This window comes from Aethalodelphis obliquidens, unplaced genomic scaffold (genome assembly GCF_003676395.1).
Source record: "Aethalodelphis obliquidens isolate GAN/ISIS:26980383/991018 unplaced genomic scaffold, ASM367639v1 scaffold31, whole genome shotgun sequence".
NCBI classification, from domain to species: Eukaryota; Metazoa; Chordata; class Mammalia; order Artiodactyla; family Delphinidae; genus Aethalodelphis; species Aethalodelphis obliquidens.
In genome coordinates, this window is record NW_020837975.1 from 2,983,581 (window position 1) to 3,002,415 (window position 18,835).

Genomic DNA, 18,835 nt, shown 5'->3' on the forward strand with positions numbered 1-18,835 from the left:
GCTAGCTCAGATAAGATTTAGAAGCAGCACAATTTATACCAGGCAGTTTGTATATTTCTGAATGGTGCCTTACTAAAGAAAAGTGGTTTTGGATCTGTCATAGTCGTGTCTTGCACAAGGAGGCAGGGTAACAAAGTTGTTAGGAACTCTGGACACAGACTGCCTGGCTGTCCTCACCCCTCAGCATCTGGGAAACGCAACCTTGGACACGTTACTTGAACCCCTTCTGAGCCTCAATTTCCTCATCTGTGGAAAGGGAGAATTATAACCTCATTAGACTATGGTGAGGACTTAATGAGCTCGTGTATGAAGTGCTTAGCATACTTCCTGGAATACTGTTAAATGCTCAATAAATATTAGCTATTGATATTTTTATGTAACTCCATGGGAGTTAGGAATTCTGGGCAAATCTCAGCTTGGATGCTAACTTCCTATGAAAGCTTAGGCCAGTGATTTATTTTTCTAGGTCACATTGAACGATTTAGTTAGATGAGGAAACTGCAGTGAGATAATTGCTCTGTGAAGTTATAGAAACTTGTGAATACTAGAAAGAGGGAGGAAACTTTAGGAAGGCGGTAAATTAGGATATGAGACGATGCACAGGAAACACACAATCTCAGTGGAAAATGGACCTGGAAGAAGGCTGGGACCGTAATCACACACTTCCGTACTTGATTGGGAATTTGTCGGGTATCTTGGTCTGACTCTGGCGAGCCGCCCAGTGCCTCCTGCCCTCCTCTCAGCTGGGTTTGCCCAAACTGATTCACATGCACTGCAGTGCCCTGGCAGTAGCAAAGAGGAGGACTGCAGGATGCTTCTTTGTCATTGAAGTGGTGCGGATTTTAGGCTGGAAAATGTTTGAAGCATAAATGTATTGAGAGAACTTTCCAGTATTTCAGGGCTCCCGTCAAGAATATTTCTCTGCTGTCTCTGAACGGTGTGCGACCCTTGTTAAGTAAAACACATTTGACCCTGATATCGTGCATCACCTAAATTAGGGTGTTCCTTCACATCATAGCTAGTAATGAAGTTGATTCAGTCTGAACAAGGAACAGTAAAGGTCAAGCCTTAATGTATTTCAAAACCCTGGAGACTTTGCCATCCTAACTCAAGTTTTGTTTGAACAGGAAAACGCTTCCCAGCGTCAAGCTTCTATCCCTCTGGGTCACAGACACAAATCGAAACCAAGAATCCCAGGGTCAACTTACTGGTGAGCAAGTGGCAGCAAGTCTGGCTGCTCGCCTTGGAAAGGAGGAGGAAGCTTAATGACGCCCTGGACAGACTGGAGGAGGTGAGAAAACTCTTACATTGGGTACCATATTGTCATCTGCCCTCATTCACCGGAACACATTGCCAAGATCTTGATTTTTTTCAACGTTTCTAATAATAGATAAGAAAACTCTTGATGTCTGAGTGCTTATTTTACTTCTAAAATTAAAGCCACAGGTATGAATGTTTTTATGGGGGGAAAAAACCCTGATATATGGGCCTTGGATTTAGGGAATCAAAGTCAAAAACAGGCATGTTGTAACATAATCAGGAGCTGACTCAGTCGGAAAAGATCTGGCTTGACGTATGTTTGCTGACAGCATCTTCTGGCAACTATGATCATTTATAATGCAGATCATTTATTCATATATACTCTGTGACCTGAAGTGTAGGGTGTCAGATTCTAGAATTGGTAAATTTTTAGAAGGTGAGGAGTTAGGAGCGACTGGTGGCAGAGACGTGAGGGGTAATAAGATAGGTAAAATCGGTCTTGTTCAGCTGGGCCTGCTCCCTGGGGTACAGAGCTCCTGTCACCTTGGGCCACACCACCTTTGTGAGTTCGGCATTATCAGAAATTTTCAGTGTGACTTTTTGAGGAGTTTTGTTTCCTCTATTTGTAAAGAAAAAACAGTGACAGTAACAGAATAAACTTTAGAGAAAAAATGTTCAAGTCCCCTTTGCAAGATGATACCTTTCCTGGAGGGAATGATCTGTGTGTTACCTAGAGGATCATTAAAAACGTTATTCATATTGTATAAGATAATAATTTTTATTATCTAGAGGATCATTAAAAATAACATTATTCATATTGTATAAGATAATTTTGGTTATCTAGTGGATCATTATAAACATTATTCATATTATATAATTTTTGTTATCTAGAGGATCATTCGAAATAACGTTATTCATATTGTGTAAGATATAATTTGAGCACAGCAGTAACTCAGGCAAAATGCCTTTTGCCCTCTTCAGCTAAGGGAATTTGCCAACTTTGATTTTGATGTCTGGCGCAAAAAGTACATGCGATGGATGAATCACAAGAAATCTCGAGTGATGGACTTCTTCAGGAGGATCGATAAAGACCAGGATGGGAAAATAACCCGACAAGAATTTATTGACGGGATTCTTTCCTCAAGTAAGTCCCAAGAGAGGTGGCCATAACAGATGTAATTTTTAAAGAAAATAAGCACAGTTTAAAATTGTGGAGCCAGTAAACCTGTGTTACTAATAAAACATCACCTTTAAACTTGGCTGTGAAGTCATTGCCCTCAAAAAAAAAACAAAAAAAACAAAAAAACTGTCCTTAGTTAAAATTTATGGCTTTGAAGTCAGGCACCCTTACTAATTGTGTCACCACAGATAAACTCCTTTTCTCCACTGGAGCTGTGTCCCTATTTAGTGTAATCAGGTTAATAATACTTAATTCTTAGATTGTGTTGCCTGGCATAAAATGGGAAATCAGTAAATGCAAGTCAGTCTCTCTCTTTTTTATTTTAGTTCACATTCTGATCTAATATTGTCATTAGTAGGAAATTAGAAGGCTATAAAAATTCTAAAGGTATGTGCCCCCTTCTTGTTTGATAGATTTTTTTTTTTTTTTTTTGCGGTATGTGGGCCTCTCACTGTTGTGGCCTCTCCCGTTGCGGAGCACAGGCTCTGGACGCGCAGGCTCAGCGGCCATGGCTCACGGGCCCAGCCGCTCCACGACATGTGGGATCTTCCCGGACCGGGGCACGAACCCGTGTCCCCTGCATCGGCAGGGGTACTCTCAACCACTGCACCACCAGGGAAGCCCTGATAGATTATTTTGATCACATGTATGTGATTTCTCTGGCAGATGTTACTAGAAGCACTCTTAAAGTAAATTTCATGTAAATTATTCCTTAAGTGGTACTTGAACCATATGAAATTTGCTAATATTAAACAGTTTTTAGCCTAGAAAAACAGCCATTTCGTAAGATTCATCCTAATAGTAGTTAAAGGTAAATTTAGGCCACATATGTAGTGATAGTGCTTGTGTGATGTAAATCAGGTTTTTGTTTTTGTTTTTTTTAAGGATTGTAATATACTTGATCATCCTAATCATTTAACTGGCCACACTACAATTAAAATGTGCGATCGAGAATGTCTTACGGCAGAATTAACAAGTTAATGCTATTTACTTTTTCTTTAAGACGTAAATCTTTTTGTAAAATGTTATTGTAAGTAGCAGCTCTTACCAACTTTCATTGCGACCAGAGTATGACATATACTGAGAATATCTTAATTATCACTCATACGTGGAATCTAAACCAAAAGTGAAACTCACAGAGATAGTAGAAAAATAATTGCCAGAGGCTGGGAAATGGAGGAGATAGGGAGAGGTTGGTACAAGGGTACAGATTTTCAGCAATAAAATGAATAAGGTCTGAGTATCTACTGTACAACATGGTGACTGTGGTTGATAACACCATATTGTATAATTGGAATTAGCTGAGAGAGTAAAATTCATTCTCACCCAAAAAAACCCAAAGAGTAAAAGATAAACATGTGAGGTGATGGATGTGTTAATTAACTAGATGGGGGGAAATCCCTCCACAATGTGTGCGTGTATCAAATTATTATGATTACAGTTTAAATATCTTACAGTTTTATTTGTCAGTTATTCCTCAATAGCACTACTTACCATTGTTTTGAAAATGTTAGAGTTCCCTACCAGTCGTCTGGAGATGAGTGCAGTTGCAGACATCTTTGACAGAGATGGCGATGGATACATCGACTACTATGAATTTGTAGCTGCCCTTCACCCAAATAAAGATGCATACAAACCTATCACTGATGCTGACAAAATTGAAGATGAGGTACTCATTACCTTTCCACCGGGTAGAACAAGCACTGTGTGTTCTGCCCAGATACCATGTACAATTCATGCAGTTGTTTTATTTCCATGTTTAGTTGTTGCGTACAAGTTTTAAGGATGCCACAATGTAATATTAATGTGAAAGTGACTGTTTTATCATTGCTTCTGGCAGGTGACAAGGCAGGTAGCTAAGTGCAAATGTGCAAAACGATTCCAAGTTGAACAGATTGGAGATAACAAATACAGGGTAAGTTTTCAAAATAGCTGTGTAGTTCTTTCAAAGGATAAAAATTAAAAACTTTGTCTGCATTGTTTCCCAGGAATGCCAGTTATTTATTTTTACCTTCTATCAAATATAATGGTATATGAAATTCCATCTTTCGTCATTTTTAATGATATAAAGATAGCTTGCATTTTGTATATTAGGACATATCTCTGACATGTATGATACATCCATTCAAGGAGAAAAATATTCACAGAAAAATACATCTCATATATTTGGGTTGCTTCGAATTACTTTATATTTTATTGTGATTAGAGGTAAGTTGTCATATTTTCAGTAACAAAGCTTTTCCAAGCCAGGAAATGAAGTTAAAATGTTTACTTATTTTTGTAAATGTGAAAAAGAGGTAGTGTTTTCCACTGATGCAGAAATTTAAAAAAATTTACATCTCAGTAACTCAGTTCACCTTCTTTAGAACAATTACTTGAAGACCCTTGTGACTTTGTCACTCTTTCTCTATCTTTTTTCTCTTTTTTTGGAACATCTCTTATTTGTAGTAGCTAGATAGGAAATGTGCAGAGATTCCCTCCTACAGTATATTACTTATAAATGAAACATTATTCATTTTGCTTTTATATTTCCACATTGAAAAATATTCATCTACATATTTGAATTTTTAACTTAAATTTGAAACCCAAAGACTTTCACAAAAATTTGCAAAGAAAAATTTCTGATTATTTGGTTTGAAGTTGAGAAAAATGGGTACCTGCACATCTCTAAACTAGATACTATATCCAGAAACCCAAAGTGTGAGCATGTGTGTGTGTACGTGTGTGTGTGTGTGTGTGTGTGTGTGTTCTAGTCATATAGAAAGTTTCCTGTTGAACTAATTATGTCTTTCTTCCATTTTTCATTTTTTATCAGTTCTTCCTGGGAAATCAGGTATAAACCAGTGGAATGTATTCTCAAGTTCCCAATAATTTTTTTTAACTTTAATTCATAGTCATTAAAGCTTGCCCTGGCCAATCTTTCCCATGCTGTCCCCCTAGCTACTACATTGTTGGTTGGCGTGGTGTTTCTGTATACGCTATAAGTGTCCTTGATCCAGGACTCTTTTTTGCCTTGTGTCTCAAATGAGGAGATTACCTTTAAGCAAACCAGATAATCAACTGTAGCTGGGCTGGGTACAGTGTTACAAATGCAATTTTCAGTTCCTGTCTTTAATAATACTATTCTCATCTATTGTATACAAGTATTCATTGCAACACAAAGTTGATTGTCCACACATCTCTGTGTGGCCTCGTTGGTGTTTGGCCATTGAAGCTGTATGCCCTGGTATAAGGTAGCTAGCGAAGGGCCAGCATCCAGCCAGTGACCTGGAAAAACAGCGCAGGGGAGAGGTCACCATGGCACTTGGCCACGGTGATGTGATCTCTCCAAAGCAGCTGTTTTCCCTGTGCCCTAATTCATTGATTTAGGGCTTTGCATCCTGAGTAGAAACTTTAACTCTGGAGGTTTTAAATGATGTCATTCCTTTTGAGGAAATGTTTCTCTTATAACTTACACAAAATCTTAGTCATACTTTATGTCATTTTGACCTCACATTTAAGTCAAGATAAATTGTCCAGGACACTGCATCATGATCAGAATTTTAGAACTGAAGACAAGAGAAATCAGATTTTGATTTAAACAAGGAGAGTTTTTTACTCTGTGCTTTTGGAAAGAACCATGCTATTTATAGTACCTGACCATATCCTATTAGCTATTATTCTGCCCCTCAGTTTCTAAGCCATATTACATCTTAAGTTTCAAATTACCTATTCTCCCCATTTATTGCAAGCAAATAATTTTTTCAAATAAAAATTTTCAGTTATTTTGAATAGATGTTTTGAAAACTTCCATAAAAAGTTACTTTTCCGTTCTTGTTATTTTCTGAGTTAGTAATTGGGATAGCATCTTTTGTTTATGGAAAGGATGAAATATTTCAAAACATTTAATTCACAGCACAAAGAACAACATTAGGGTTCTTTTTTTTTTTTTGGTCTCACAGTTTAGCTGTTGAGAAAATTACGGAAATTCTAAAGACAATGGTAGTTGTCATAGAATACCTTCTCAAAATAAAATTTAAAGTCATTCATGTTTATTATAATGGAAATAATTGAAATATCTCTAAAATATTTTTATATTCTTTATATGATGATATAAATAAATATTTATATCCTTAAAACTTGTTTTGAACATAGTCTTGGAACAGAAGCGTATCGTCTAATTATCTGGTTCCTTAAGGGTAATTTTCTTTAAATCCCCTCCTTTCCCTTTGCTTATTAGCAGCACCAAATTTTTTCTAACAAAATAAATATGCATTTTGATTTTTAAATTTTAATTTACATTTCTAGAGCAGGTTCAACTACAGGAAAGTTGAAGTCTCAAGGCTTAAAAACCATTTTAGAAAAAGTGATGTGAAAAGGTTTGATGTAAACGCCTGAGTCCCACTGGTGCATTTTACATGCTTTCCAGGTCCTTTCTGAGTTTCAGGGTCTGGAATGGTTGGCTTTGTCCTAGTGTTCTCTTCCTGAAACTCAGTGTTAAAATTTATGAAAAGCAGCAGATTGTTTCTACTTCACGTTTTCTGTTTATCCCTCATGAGCCCAGACAAGTAGTCACAATTGTATGTTACCTGCCTTAAAAAGAAGCTATTTATGTCTACTTGACTGTTCATTTTGCTATGGTATCCACCGGGTTGGCAACCATGAAATTCAGTCTGGTGGTTTTTATAAGTTGGACACGAGCTTATTAGAAATGATTTAAAAGTATAAAATCATTTCTCATGGGCTTTCGTAATAAATAAACCTTATGATCAGAAACTACCTGTAGTCTAGACGTTTATTCAAGACCTGCAGAATCTGTAGTGTATATGATCGGAGATCCACTGAAAGGGCAAGAAAAAGACAAGTGCTTCTCAGTGTCAGCAATTTTGGTATATAGAGCTTTAAAGAAAAGCCTTTCAGATTTGAAAGCTGTATCATTCCTAATGTGTCAGTGACTGTTCTAATATTACAGTAATCTAAAAATGGCACATGAATCCAGCCTTTAACAAATTAGCCTACCAGATCATTAGTGATGCAGAAGTTTTATTTAACCGTGAAATTTTTATTAGTCATGATCATTTACTACTTTATCTCTCTAAGTCAGAACTGTTTAGAGAAAACAGAATGAGTTTATAAAGATTTCTCCCACGGATTTCAGTGGAAAACAGTTTCAGGTGTAAGAGGAAGTTTTCATGAAGAAGAATCAGAGTTTATTAAATTTTCTTTAGAATCATCTTACCTCCTGGAAGCCCTGGGCAAGTGGGCCAGTGCTTATTTTCATGGCTGTGTTTAATCTCTAGAAACATTTTCCATTACTGCCTTACTAATGTTGTTTCCGTCATAAGAGAGAAAAATCATTTTTAGAAGAAAGCTTCAATATTACTGTGATAACCTTTGTTATCTTTTTCCACACTATTTCCTTTGGGCTAAATCAGCATGCAGCCGTCTAACGCAGATGATGATAAACCCCTTTCTCTGAGATTTTACTAATCGCTGTGAACTAAACCAGAAGTTAGAGTTGGTTGCTTATGCAGATCGCACCTCATCCTTTGAGATTTCCTCTTGACAATTAGAGGGTCTTCTTTCTTCCTCTTCCCAGTTTGGAGACTCCCAGCAACTCCGGCTTGTCCGAATCCTGCGAAGTACTGTGATGGTTCGTGTTGGAGGTGGATGGATGGCCCTGGATGAGTTCTTAGTGAAAAATGATCCTTGCAGGGGTAAGGAGATACTTATGTCAAGATAATAACACCACGAAAGTATATCGATCTTGAATTATTTTCCAGCATCAAAAACACAGTGGGGCTAATTTTGGTCATTTATTATAGTAAGGAATGTTTCACATTGGTCTGTCAGCCTGAAGTTCCCAAAGAACTTGTGGCAATTGTGTAAACCGTGTTCCTCTCATAGTTTTTTTTTTTACTTCTCCTGGATAACTAGGAGACTGGGAGGCAGGAAACACTAGAATAGATTTTCCTTTGTGAGGCGTTCCCATCTGCAAGTTTCAAAATGAGCAGTTCTACCAACCAGGGGAAGGATTTCCTCCGTCGTTAAGTAGCAAAGTAAGGGGAAAGAAAATTGAGCGATGAAGATTGAAGATACCGTACAGTAAAAGTTTAAAAGCAGAAGTTGTTGTGAAATTAGGGGGAGGCGAGGAAAGCAGTATTGAAAACTTTTTTTAAATAATGAACTGCTAATTTGACTCTGAATTTTGAAGTTACAGATTAGAGCCTTAACAATATGCACACATAATATACCATAGCTCTCAGGTATCTGGGAGTGCGTTCCCAGCAGCCAGTCAGCAGGCCTGCCTTCTATATTTTGGAAATAATGCAGCTGAAGGTAATGCAGCTCCATTTACGAAACAAAGAATTGAGAATGCAGAGTGTTCTGTGGGGTAGCCTAGGAAAGTTAGCTCAATTGGGGTGAAGCCTTCCAAATACATTTTTCATCCTGAGTCAGATCTTTGAGTGTTTCCCTTCGCAGGGCCAGTTTTCTCCTAAATTGTGCGCTAAAGGCCCAATCTGAGCAACCCTTGCATAATCAACTACTGTACTTTGTTTCTTCTCCTGCTAACAGTTTTCTTGAATGTGATTGGTATCCTGTGTCATTTCTTCTAGTTCATCATCATGGGAGTAAAATGTTACGTTCGGAATCAAACTCTTCAATTACTACTACTCAGCCTACTATAGGTTGGCGACCCCTCTCTTTGCCTCTCCCCTCTGACCTCTCCTCTTTCCTACTTTGACATTCTTGCTTTAATCGTTTTGTTTTAAAATAACATGCTTCATCCATCGCGTATGGCTTAACTCACATCCAGCTGAGCTGGTGCTTCCAAATTGAAATTCTGGACTTTCAACACGCTTCGGGTGTTGCAAATGTAGGGGTTGTGTAAGTGATCAAACACAAGCTAACACCCTGCACACGGGGTTCTGGCGGCGCCTTCTCCGAGTGCACGTGTGTTGGTGTGAGTGTTGCATCACAGATGACCTCACGGATCCTGGGGTCTGCTGTTTGTTATTTTGCATGCTGTAAAACCAAGTTTTTAAGGCATAAAATAAAAATACTAGCCGCCTCATTGAAAGTGCAAAACCTGAAAGTTTCTGTGTCGTCGTCATGATTAACAACCCATCTCTCATTCTGTGTAATTGTCCAATTAATCCCGATGGTGAAAGACTGGCAATTTCCTGACCTCGGTAGTACACGCAAAAGACACAGTCCCCGCCTCCCTGGCTTGTCCCCTCAGGGTGGGGATGGCATAGTGAAACCCTGCAGGCATCAGTAGTGGGTGGATTAACAATATTTGAGCATGAGCTTGTCATTTTCATGCTGACTCTCTCTTTAATAGTGGTTACTCTTGGCTGGTGTCTAGTGTTAGAATAAACACACTTTTATTTTTTTCTTTCCCCAACTGGCCTGTATCCGAAAGGAATGCATTGTAAAGGAATGCATTTGACTTTTTGTGATGCTGAGTTGGAGTTGGCATGGCAAAAAGGTGTTCTTGCAATCCTCCACGTGGTCTGTGGCGCCAGATGGCAGTTTTCCCCTCCCCCCCCGCACCCGACTGAGCCCCTCTTTTTTTTTCCTTCCTTTCGTTTGTGTGCCTTGTGTGTTCCGTCATCCAGCTAAAGGAAGGACGAACATGGAGCTAAGGGAGAAGTTCATCTTGGCTGATGGAGCCAGTCAGGGAATGGCTGCTTTCCGGCCCCGGGGCCGAAGATCGAGGCCCTCATCTCGGGGAGCCTCGCCCAACCGGTCCACATCCATGTCCAGCCAGGCTGGCCAGGCGGCCTCCCCACAGGTCCCTGCCACCAGCACACCCAAGGTAGAACTCGTTTCCTCTTCCTCTGCGCTCACTGTCTAGAGTATGCTTTTGAATGTTTGGGGGGGATCCCTAGAATTTGTAGGACCAGCTTTCTCCAAATGTGTCCCTTCTCACAATATGGAAGATGAAGAATTAAAAAGTGTGTGTGTGCATGTGCACGCGTGCGCGTGTGCTTTTGCCCTGTGGCCCATATAAAGACGATCTATTTAGGGGCTTTGGTTACCTTTCAGATTGTTTTTTCTTTTTAAAGCTTCATTCATGTTTTTGGTGTATATGATTTGCCATCAGACCTTTTCTATTTGTTTTTGGTTTTTTAAGTTTTGAATTTTATTTTATTTATTTTTTATACAGCAGGTTCTTATTAGTTATCTATTTTATACGTATTAGTGTATACATGTCAATCCCAATCTCCCCATTCATCCCACCACCACCCCCGCCGCTTTCCCCCCTTGGTGTCCATCTATTTGTTTTTAATGATGATCATTCTTACTGTGAAATGAATGGCTGTGAATCTCTCTTTCCGTGGCTTTGGTTTTTTATCTGCCGTCCTTTACGTTTGATTTGCCATTGTTCCATACAGATTCTCCATCCTTTAACACGCAATTATGGTAAACCCTGGTTGACAAACAGCAAGGTGTCAACTCCTTGTAAACCAGCTGAGTGCTCAGACTTCCCCATGTCATCTCCAGAGGTATTGTAAGGCCCCAGATTCCAGCCTAACAGCCGCCTTTAACTGAAACGATCACCTACTAACACTGCTTCACCTCACCCTTAATAAATGTACTTTTGATAATACGTCGTCTTTTTACAGACTTCTATATAATAAGTCTCAACCCTAGGAACGTGAGAGTAAGGGGTGAACACAAAAGACGGTTTATAGCTCCTCAAAGGGCGTCAGCCTAACCTAGTCACCTCTGCAGGCTCTCAGCCTTTTTTGTTTCTCTGTTCTCTTTCTCATACTTAATTTTGCTTTTCTCCCCTGGGAGAGTGACATACAGGAGATTATACCCAGACCTAAGTCAGGTTTCTTTTCAAGCTGATGGTATGCTTTTGCTTCTAGACATAATTTGGGCAAGAAATGCTGTAACCCTTTTTAGGTGAGAGTGAGAGGCAGTATCATTTGCAAGAGAATCACTTAAATTAAAAGAATGTGGACTGAGTGTTCTCTCTGGGCAAGGTCCTTCTGACTGTCTGGTATGTCTATTTCTGCCCAAGAACACTGGGTGGATGAGACCCAAGCCTTTTAGTTACCAGCGCAAGGGGCTGGGGGCTCGGATAGGCAAAAGGTTATCTGTCATTCTCAAAAGGTATGTATCTTTATTAGACTTAGTGATTTTTTTCAGGACCCTCTCACTTTTTTAAATGACATGCTATATGGGGATAAGATATTTAGGAGATATAAAATTTGCCGAGATTAACTTATATATCAGATCATTTATATTCAATTGGAAGTCAACCATACGTCTTTTAAAGAAAGTTCTCTGTAAAATGATAAACATAGGCACCAAATAAATCACATATTTGATTAGAATCACCATAAGGAAGGGAGAAAAATCCCTAAAGAACTGTTATTGAAACCAAGGAGGTATTTCATATTAAAGGCAAGGACTCCTGGATAAAACTAATTTAGTACCTCTCAAAAGCCTTTTATGCTTTTCAAAACTCTTATCTGTTATGTAACCCTCACACTCATAATGAGAGGTAGGCAGAGAAAATGTCATTGCCCTCCTGACTCAGATTGAAATGATGGAAATGGAAATTGCAGATGGTGGTATAGAGTTGGGGCAGAAGCCCATTCCTCAACTCTTCCTCATCCCCCAGCCCCTCATTTCTCCCCCTTCCCTCAAGTGAGTGATGTTAATTTCATATGTTACGTCTGAGGCGTCTGTCGCTTCTGATGGATCTCTTGTAGCCAAAACTGAGAGCAGTTGAAGGAACCTAAAGTGACATGTTTGCTTTAAATATTCAGGGCTGTGCTACTCTGTTCAAATTTTTGAAAAGTGGAACCCCCCCCCCCCCCACAAATTTAAGTCTATTATTTTGGCTAATACAAAGCTAGGTTTCATTTCAAATAGCCTCATGAGGCAAAACAACAGTATCCTTCTATGGAAGGGTCTTTAAGAGCACGGGGTAGGTTTGTGACTATAAAATCAGAATATCAAGGCATCTGAAAAGAATGCTCTTGGTCCTTCATGGTAATGAACTGTCATCTTGAGTGATATATTTCATCACCTGTGAGTCCTCACTCTCTCCTGGGTTGTTGAGATTCTGAGTTAGGAATTTAACTGGAGCAGAGCTGTCAGAGTTCGGGCAAATTACTGCCCTCTTCAGGCCCTCCTCTTTCACAATTGTGAAAAAGTGAGTAGGTAAGTGTGAGGATTAATTGTGGTTAGACTAGTGAGAGTATTTTCAATGCTTAAGCATCTTTTTTTTTTTTTTTTTGGCTGCGCTGAGTAGCATGCAGGATCTTAGTTCCCCCACCAGGGATCGAACCCCTGCGCCCTACCATAGGAGTGCAGACTGGGCCACCAGGGAAGTCCCAAGTATTATATGTATACGAATTCTATATAAATCCTATATTTAAATGTATGTAGAGAATACATATGTAAATGAATTATGAATATCATTAATATTAATAAATTGCAACCCTGATATATCTAAAGGTCTTACATATGCTTTATTATTAAACATTTAAAACTATTTAATAAAGGAAAATTAATTTTTCAAAAAGCATATGTAATTGTTTAGATCTGTTTCCTCCAAACAGCTCCCTGACTGTGAGTTCATTGAGGAATATGACGTCTTTATACTTCCCAGATTTGTTTTTGTTTTTTGTTTTTTTTTTAACTTTGGGAGAATTTCCAAAATGTTGTAGTGATCCAGGAAACGTGAATGATTTTAGATTTAGAATAAAATGTCATAGTTGTGATTACTTTAGACATTCTCTGCAAACTCCTGTAAGAATTTTAAGAGAATCATCCCCAAACATTGCCTAGGTATCTTGTAAGGACCGTAGACAGTGACGGAGCCAAGAGAGGAAGTGACATCTTACCAAGTTACAGAATGTCGCTTTTTTCTCTTTTTGGCAGTTATGTTTGTTTAAATGGTGGCTGTCTAGGCATTCCTTATTTTCTTCCTGTTCAATTTCTGTTTGTTTATTTCTGTCTAGTTCCCTAAAAACCTTGCAGGCAGCAGAGAGTCCAAGCACGATTTTTTAGAGGCCAGTCTTCTCTCGGGACCATGCAGCCACCATCATCTTTTTGGCTCTACTCTCTCAACTCTGTGATAATTCACTGACAATCTGAAAGATACTAACATACTCAGAGTTTGTCTGTGTTTCCTCGGGGACTCTCCACTTTTGTGTTTTCTCTCCAACATGAATTAATTTTCTTTAGAGGGGTCCCTCTGAATTTAGGGAGAGAATAAGAAATTAGTGGAGAAAAGCAAGTGAGAACCCCATGCCTCCTCACCTCCTGAGTGTCTAGTGGAGGGTTCCCACCCATCTGTGAAGTGGTGTCAGTGGAGAATCACGGGACAGGAGCAATATCTGAAATGTCTTTTCCCTGATTCGACACAGGGAACGCCGATACAGGGAAGCAAGCTTCGACTTCCGGGATATTTATCAGGGAAAGGCTTCCACTCCGGGGAAGACAGTGGCTTGATCACAACCGCAGCTTCCCGAGTACGGACACAGTTTGCTGGTGAGTCTGCTGCGTTCCATCTCTCGTGGCTTTGCAGTGTGATCTGAATATGAAAATCCCATTTCTTCCTAATCGGGGAAGACAAATCAATGCTGCTGTATTCTTCTGAAATGACAAGTGGTCCCAGTCCTCCATCAAAGGTAGGGGATCAGTGAGCCATGGGCATAAGGGACTCAAACATCCCTTTTGGAAAGTACCAGAGAAAGATGAGACAGTGACTGTGGAATTGAAGAAAAACTGTGGCAGGATCTACCCCTTCCGACCGAAAGTCTGGCCTCCTCTGCTGCTTGGAAATTGCACTGGGTTCTGTTTGGGGTGGTTGGAAAAACCCAGCTGCACTGGCCCTGACCCCGGGGATCCTAAGCACAGCAAGCCTGAAGCTTCTTTAAACTTTCAAGTCTTTTGTCTTCAATTCCTTTGTGCTTCGAATTACTTATCCTAGGCAAAACTTGTGCTGTGCGTTCCTACTGCACACGTCCCTGGGTTATACCTGCCAAACTTTGGAAAACACAGTCTCAAGGGATATATCTATTCCTTATGTCTGTGTGTGGTAAATGGAATTCCATTTTAAGTGGGGTAGCCCCCAACCTGCTTTTTGTTTGTAAATTGAGCTTTTTGTATATTTCATCTACTTAGAGTGGGAGCAAGGCCATGAAATCAACATGTATTTCTTGAGCGCCTACTGGGTGTCCAGAAAACTGACTGAGGTTAAACGGTGGCACTGAGTTTCAAGAATCGGTGGCAGCTGGATGCAGTAGGAAGGGTGACCCATCTCTGCCCTCTCTCCTCAGATCCCAAGAAGACCCACAGCCGACCAGGAAGCCGAGCTGGCAGCAAAGCTGGTAGCCGGGCCAGCAGCCGCCGAGGCAGTGATGCATCAGACTTTGACATCTCGGAAATCCAGTCCGTGTGCTCCGACGTGGAGACTGTCCCCCAGACACACAGGCCTACGCCCCGAGCAGATTCTCGGCCGTCCGCAGCCAAGCCTTCCAAAATCCCCACACCCCAGAGGAAATCACCTGCCAGCAAATTGGACAAGTCCTCCAAGAGATAGTGTAGTTGGTTCTACCACTGTCCTTCCTAAAGCCTTTACTATTTAAGTCTGAAAGATGTAACATATGATGTAGAGACTATTGTGAAATAATGCAAGAGGTGAGTTTAAAGTTCTGCAGATGGCCTTATTTGTGTATTTGTCTTTTTCTTTTATCTGTATAATTTGGGTCAGATAGTCTGGGGTTTTAGTCACATCCTCCATGAGGGGGGAGAGAGTTTGATAGGCACTAACGTTTCTGCACTGAGCGTGTGGAGCACACCTGAGATCACTATACCTGCAGGTAAGTCCACGACTTCCCGACAGCCAGCCCTCCACTGGGAGCTAACATGAAGGATACCTCAGGACACCTTCTTGCTTCTCTGGAAACTCTGAAAAGCCAAAAGACACCCACAGCGATCTATTCCAAGATGATCTAAGTGTAAACTGCAAGATGGGGGGCAAAAAGACAAACACACCCGCCGCAGTTCTTAACCTTGTACCTGACGGAGAACTCACAGAAAGTTCCTTTCTGCACCTGCCCATGCTCTGAGATTCCCAGACTCTTGCGCGTTTCTGTGCCATGGCTTCACCTGAGGCCAGAGGCGTCCTGGACGTGAGCCCTCTTATCCTGTAAGAATATCATCATAAAGTGCATTCATGTAAATGTGAGGTTTTCTTTTGCTTGAGTGGACAGTAGCACCTGTACCATTGAACTCATTTTGTATCAAAGCAAGTTTGCTTGCAGAAAAGCTATGAAATAAAACATGTCCCTTAACTACATTGCTATGGAATTAATTTTTTTCCCCAGGGAAAAAAAGTCAGTGTATTTTTTTATGAGCAAATATCCATTTGGAGTGACCAAACGAGACTTAATAATGGGTTTATTTTGATTTTCTCATCTGAAGTAATCATGTTCTGGTATTATATCTATATTTAATATAAACCTTTTAATTTATTATGTATACTCACATACTATAGGAAGATATTAGTATGCATTTAATAAAACATATTCACTTGAACATATGGCATACCTGATTATTTAAAGTGAACTTTTTCTGTTTGCTCTAAATAAAGCTTATATGGACGATCTCTCTTTACTAACAGTGTGACAGGCTAAGTTTGGGGGACAAAAAACACAGGGATATAATACATAAGAAATGATAAAATAACATTAACCATTCTATAAATATTTTTAATATGTACCAACCATGTGCCAGCCTCTGTTGGTGACACTGAGGCGCTCTTATAGTCAAGGGGAAAAAGCTAATAACTAAATCACTAAAAAACATGAACTGAAACCAGGGGATGTATGACAGGGTAATGTAGTTACATTCCCTCCTGTGTACATTTAAAAATCAAATGATAAAATTTTCTTAACTATAAAAATGGCATCAAATATAATTAGAAGAATGGCAGATGGTTCCTTTGGGTATGACCGGTCACAGTTCTCCCTGTGACTTTGTAAATTCATTTCAGCACACGGCATTGGTGGCATTTGGGTTCAGGAGTTAGTTAAGATAGTCTTGTGTTTTCCCCACGTGGTCTTTTTCACGGAGGCCAGCGTTGAATTGAAGGGCCTGGAGTCTCCGGAGGCAGAAATTAGGTGCCGCTTTTAAGTGACTCCTTTCTCAAAGCATGGGTCTCAAGTGCATGCCCTTGATGGGAAGGGTGATTCTAACCTATGGGACCACTTGCTGTAATTCATGCGTTTGATGGTAAACACCTCATCTGAGAAGGCAGCTGAAATTGCTGTTACTCCTTTGGTGCTTTGCATAGGATCACATTTCCACTTCAAAGACAAATTTAAGGGAATAATTTTATCTGGGCTCATTTGAATGCTGCCCCTGATAAAGAGCTAGGGAATTTGCTTTTTGTAGTAGGAAGTGGTGAAAGATACTTCGAGAATCCTAAGGAACTGCTTCCAGCTACCAGCAATTGTCCTCCTGGGGAGCTTTTCACACTTTGATGCCTGATATTTGTTTCCTCTTGAATGTTTGTTTCCCAGAGCCTCAGGCTGACTTCTGAGGTCCTCCTGGAAGTTTCCCTCCTCTTCGCTACACAGTTCCTTCTCTTTTCTTTTTGTCTTTCTTTCTTTTTTGTTTTCTTTCCTACTTTTTATTTTAAAAACATGACATTGGAATGAATCGCAATGCTAAACATCTTAAAGATTGGCTCTGTTAGAAGATAAACTGAGGCATACTAAGAATTTTTAGGAGATCTACGAAACAGACATAGAGAACAGACCCTGTGGTTGCCAAGTGGAAGGGGAGGGTGGGGTTAACTGATACAAACTATATATATATATATATATATATATATATATATATATATATATATATGGTGGATAAACAAGGTTCTGTACAGCACAGGGAACTATATTTAATATCCTGTGATAAACCATAACGGAAAAGAATATGAAAAAGAATATATATATAAAACGGAATCACTTTGCTGTATAGCAGAAATTAACACAACATTGTAAATCAACTATTCTTAAATTAAAATTTTTATTAAAGAATTCTAAGAGTTTACTTGAGCAAAATCCAGTTCCAATCAGGCAGCGCCAAACCGGAAGTGGTTAGGAGTCCACCAACAGGAGAAAAAGCAGAGGCAGAGCCAGGAAATTATTGAATGGCTGTCACTTAGAGCCCAGTTGACTGTTTGTGATTGGCTGTCCTTAGGCTTTGATTTCATAACCTCGAGGCATTTACAGAACTAGATTTTGGTTTTTGTTTTCCTAGGCCCCTGAGGCATTAGAGCCACTTGGATCTAAAGGCCTCCTTGTTTAATTAATTGAACGGTTCTTAAGCGTTAAGGCAGCTGAATCATGGAGTCGATTTTTTGCCTTAAAAATAAATACTAATTCTCATGAAAAAATGGAGTGCAGAAGGGGATGGGCCTGGACAAATCTCAGATCTGGTTCCTTTTATGGCAAATAAGGGTGGAGGGGCTTGGAAGTGCCCTGTTGGCTGCTGGGGTTTGACCCGTAAAACAATGAAAAGGAAGAGAGGCAGGGAAAGGATCTTGTTTCCTTTTTGATCATTTTTTAAGCTTGCTTCACGTATTTGCAACAAGGGAAATCGGGATGAGGTACAGTCATTTACTCCTTTTTGGACAACGTGGTTTGAAATGCTTGTGCTTTTTTGTCAAACAAGTGATCTGATAGCACCAACCATACGTTTGCAAGTGCCCAAGCTACTGTGTGTGTCTCATGAGGTAGCCGCCTGGCCGGGAACTTACCTCTGGGGGCCCATGAAGAAGGCAAGGACACTAAACTTGTCTCTTAGTACTTTAGTAACTAGGTTTCCTTGAGTCTTGTTAGGGGTTAACTTGATGGTCACCAAAATCTACTTGGATGTGAATAGAGTCATAGATGAGTTGTATGGCTTTGTGAAGTATCTGACCTACCCTGCCCAACTGTACAACTTTGGTTGACTTCATATAATTTTGGTGCAATGGAGATGTTGAATATCTTGTCAGGATAAACGACAGCAAACATATGGAATCTTTCTGGCTTCTGCTTCCTATGTGCTAAATTAAGAACACATGCAAGGCACCCTGACTTCAGACTATACTACAAAGCTACAGTAATCAAGACAGTATGGTACTGGCACAAAAACATAAATATAGATCAAAGGAACAGGATAGAGTGAAGTAAGTCAGAAAGAGAAAAACAAATACTGTATGCTAACACATATATATGGAATCTAAGAAAAAAAAAAGGTTCTGAAGAACCTAGGGGCAGGACAGAATTAAAGATGCTGACGTAGAGAATGGACTTGAGGACATGGGGAGGGGGAAGGGTAAGCTGGGATGAAGTGAGAGAGTGGCATGGACATATACACACTACCAAATGTAAA

At 39.8% G+C, this 18,835-nt stretch overlaps 1 protein-coding gene across 20 annotated transcripts in view; it reads left to right on the forward strand.

The window, feature by feature from the left end:
- DST (dystonin) overlaps window positions 1-15,994 on the forward strand; it is a 497,966-nt gene extending 481,972 nt beyond the window's left edge. For 6 of the 20 annotated variants that reach the window (XM_027126873.1, XM_027126862.1, XM_027126870.1 and 3 more), the window contains 11 exons: window positions 1,128-1,291; window positions 2,242-2,404; window positions 3,955-4,109; window positions 4,281-4,355; window positions 5,256-5,273; window positions 8,019-8,136; window positions 9,037-9,108; window positions 10,042-10,241; window positions 10,822-10,932; window positions 13,819-13,942; window positions 14,734-14,996. In XM_027126873.1, coding sequence (XP_026982674.1) covers window positions 1,128-1,291; window positions 2,242-2,404; window positions 3,955-4,109; window positions 4,281-4,355; window positions 5,256-5,273; window positions 8,019-8,136; window positions 9,037-9,108; window positions 10,042-10,241; window positions 10,822-10,932; window positions 13,819-13,942; window positions 14,734-14,996 — 1,463 coding nt within the window. Of the gene's footprint in view, window positions 1-1,127; window positions 1,292-2,241; window positions 2,405-3,954; window positions 4,110-4,280; window positions 4,356-5,255; window positions 5,274-8,018; window positions 8,137-9,036; window positions 9,109-10,041; window positions 10,242-10,821; window positions 10,933-13,818; window positions 13,943-14,733 lie in introns of all 20 variants that reach the window. The other 14 variants (XM_027126861.1, XM_027126869.1, XM_027126876.1 and 11 more) reach the window with 7 other exon arrangements.
- The last annotated feature ends 2,841 nt before the right edge of the window (window positions 15,995-18,835 follow it).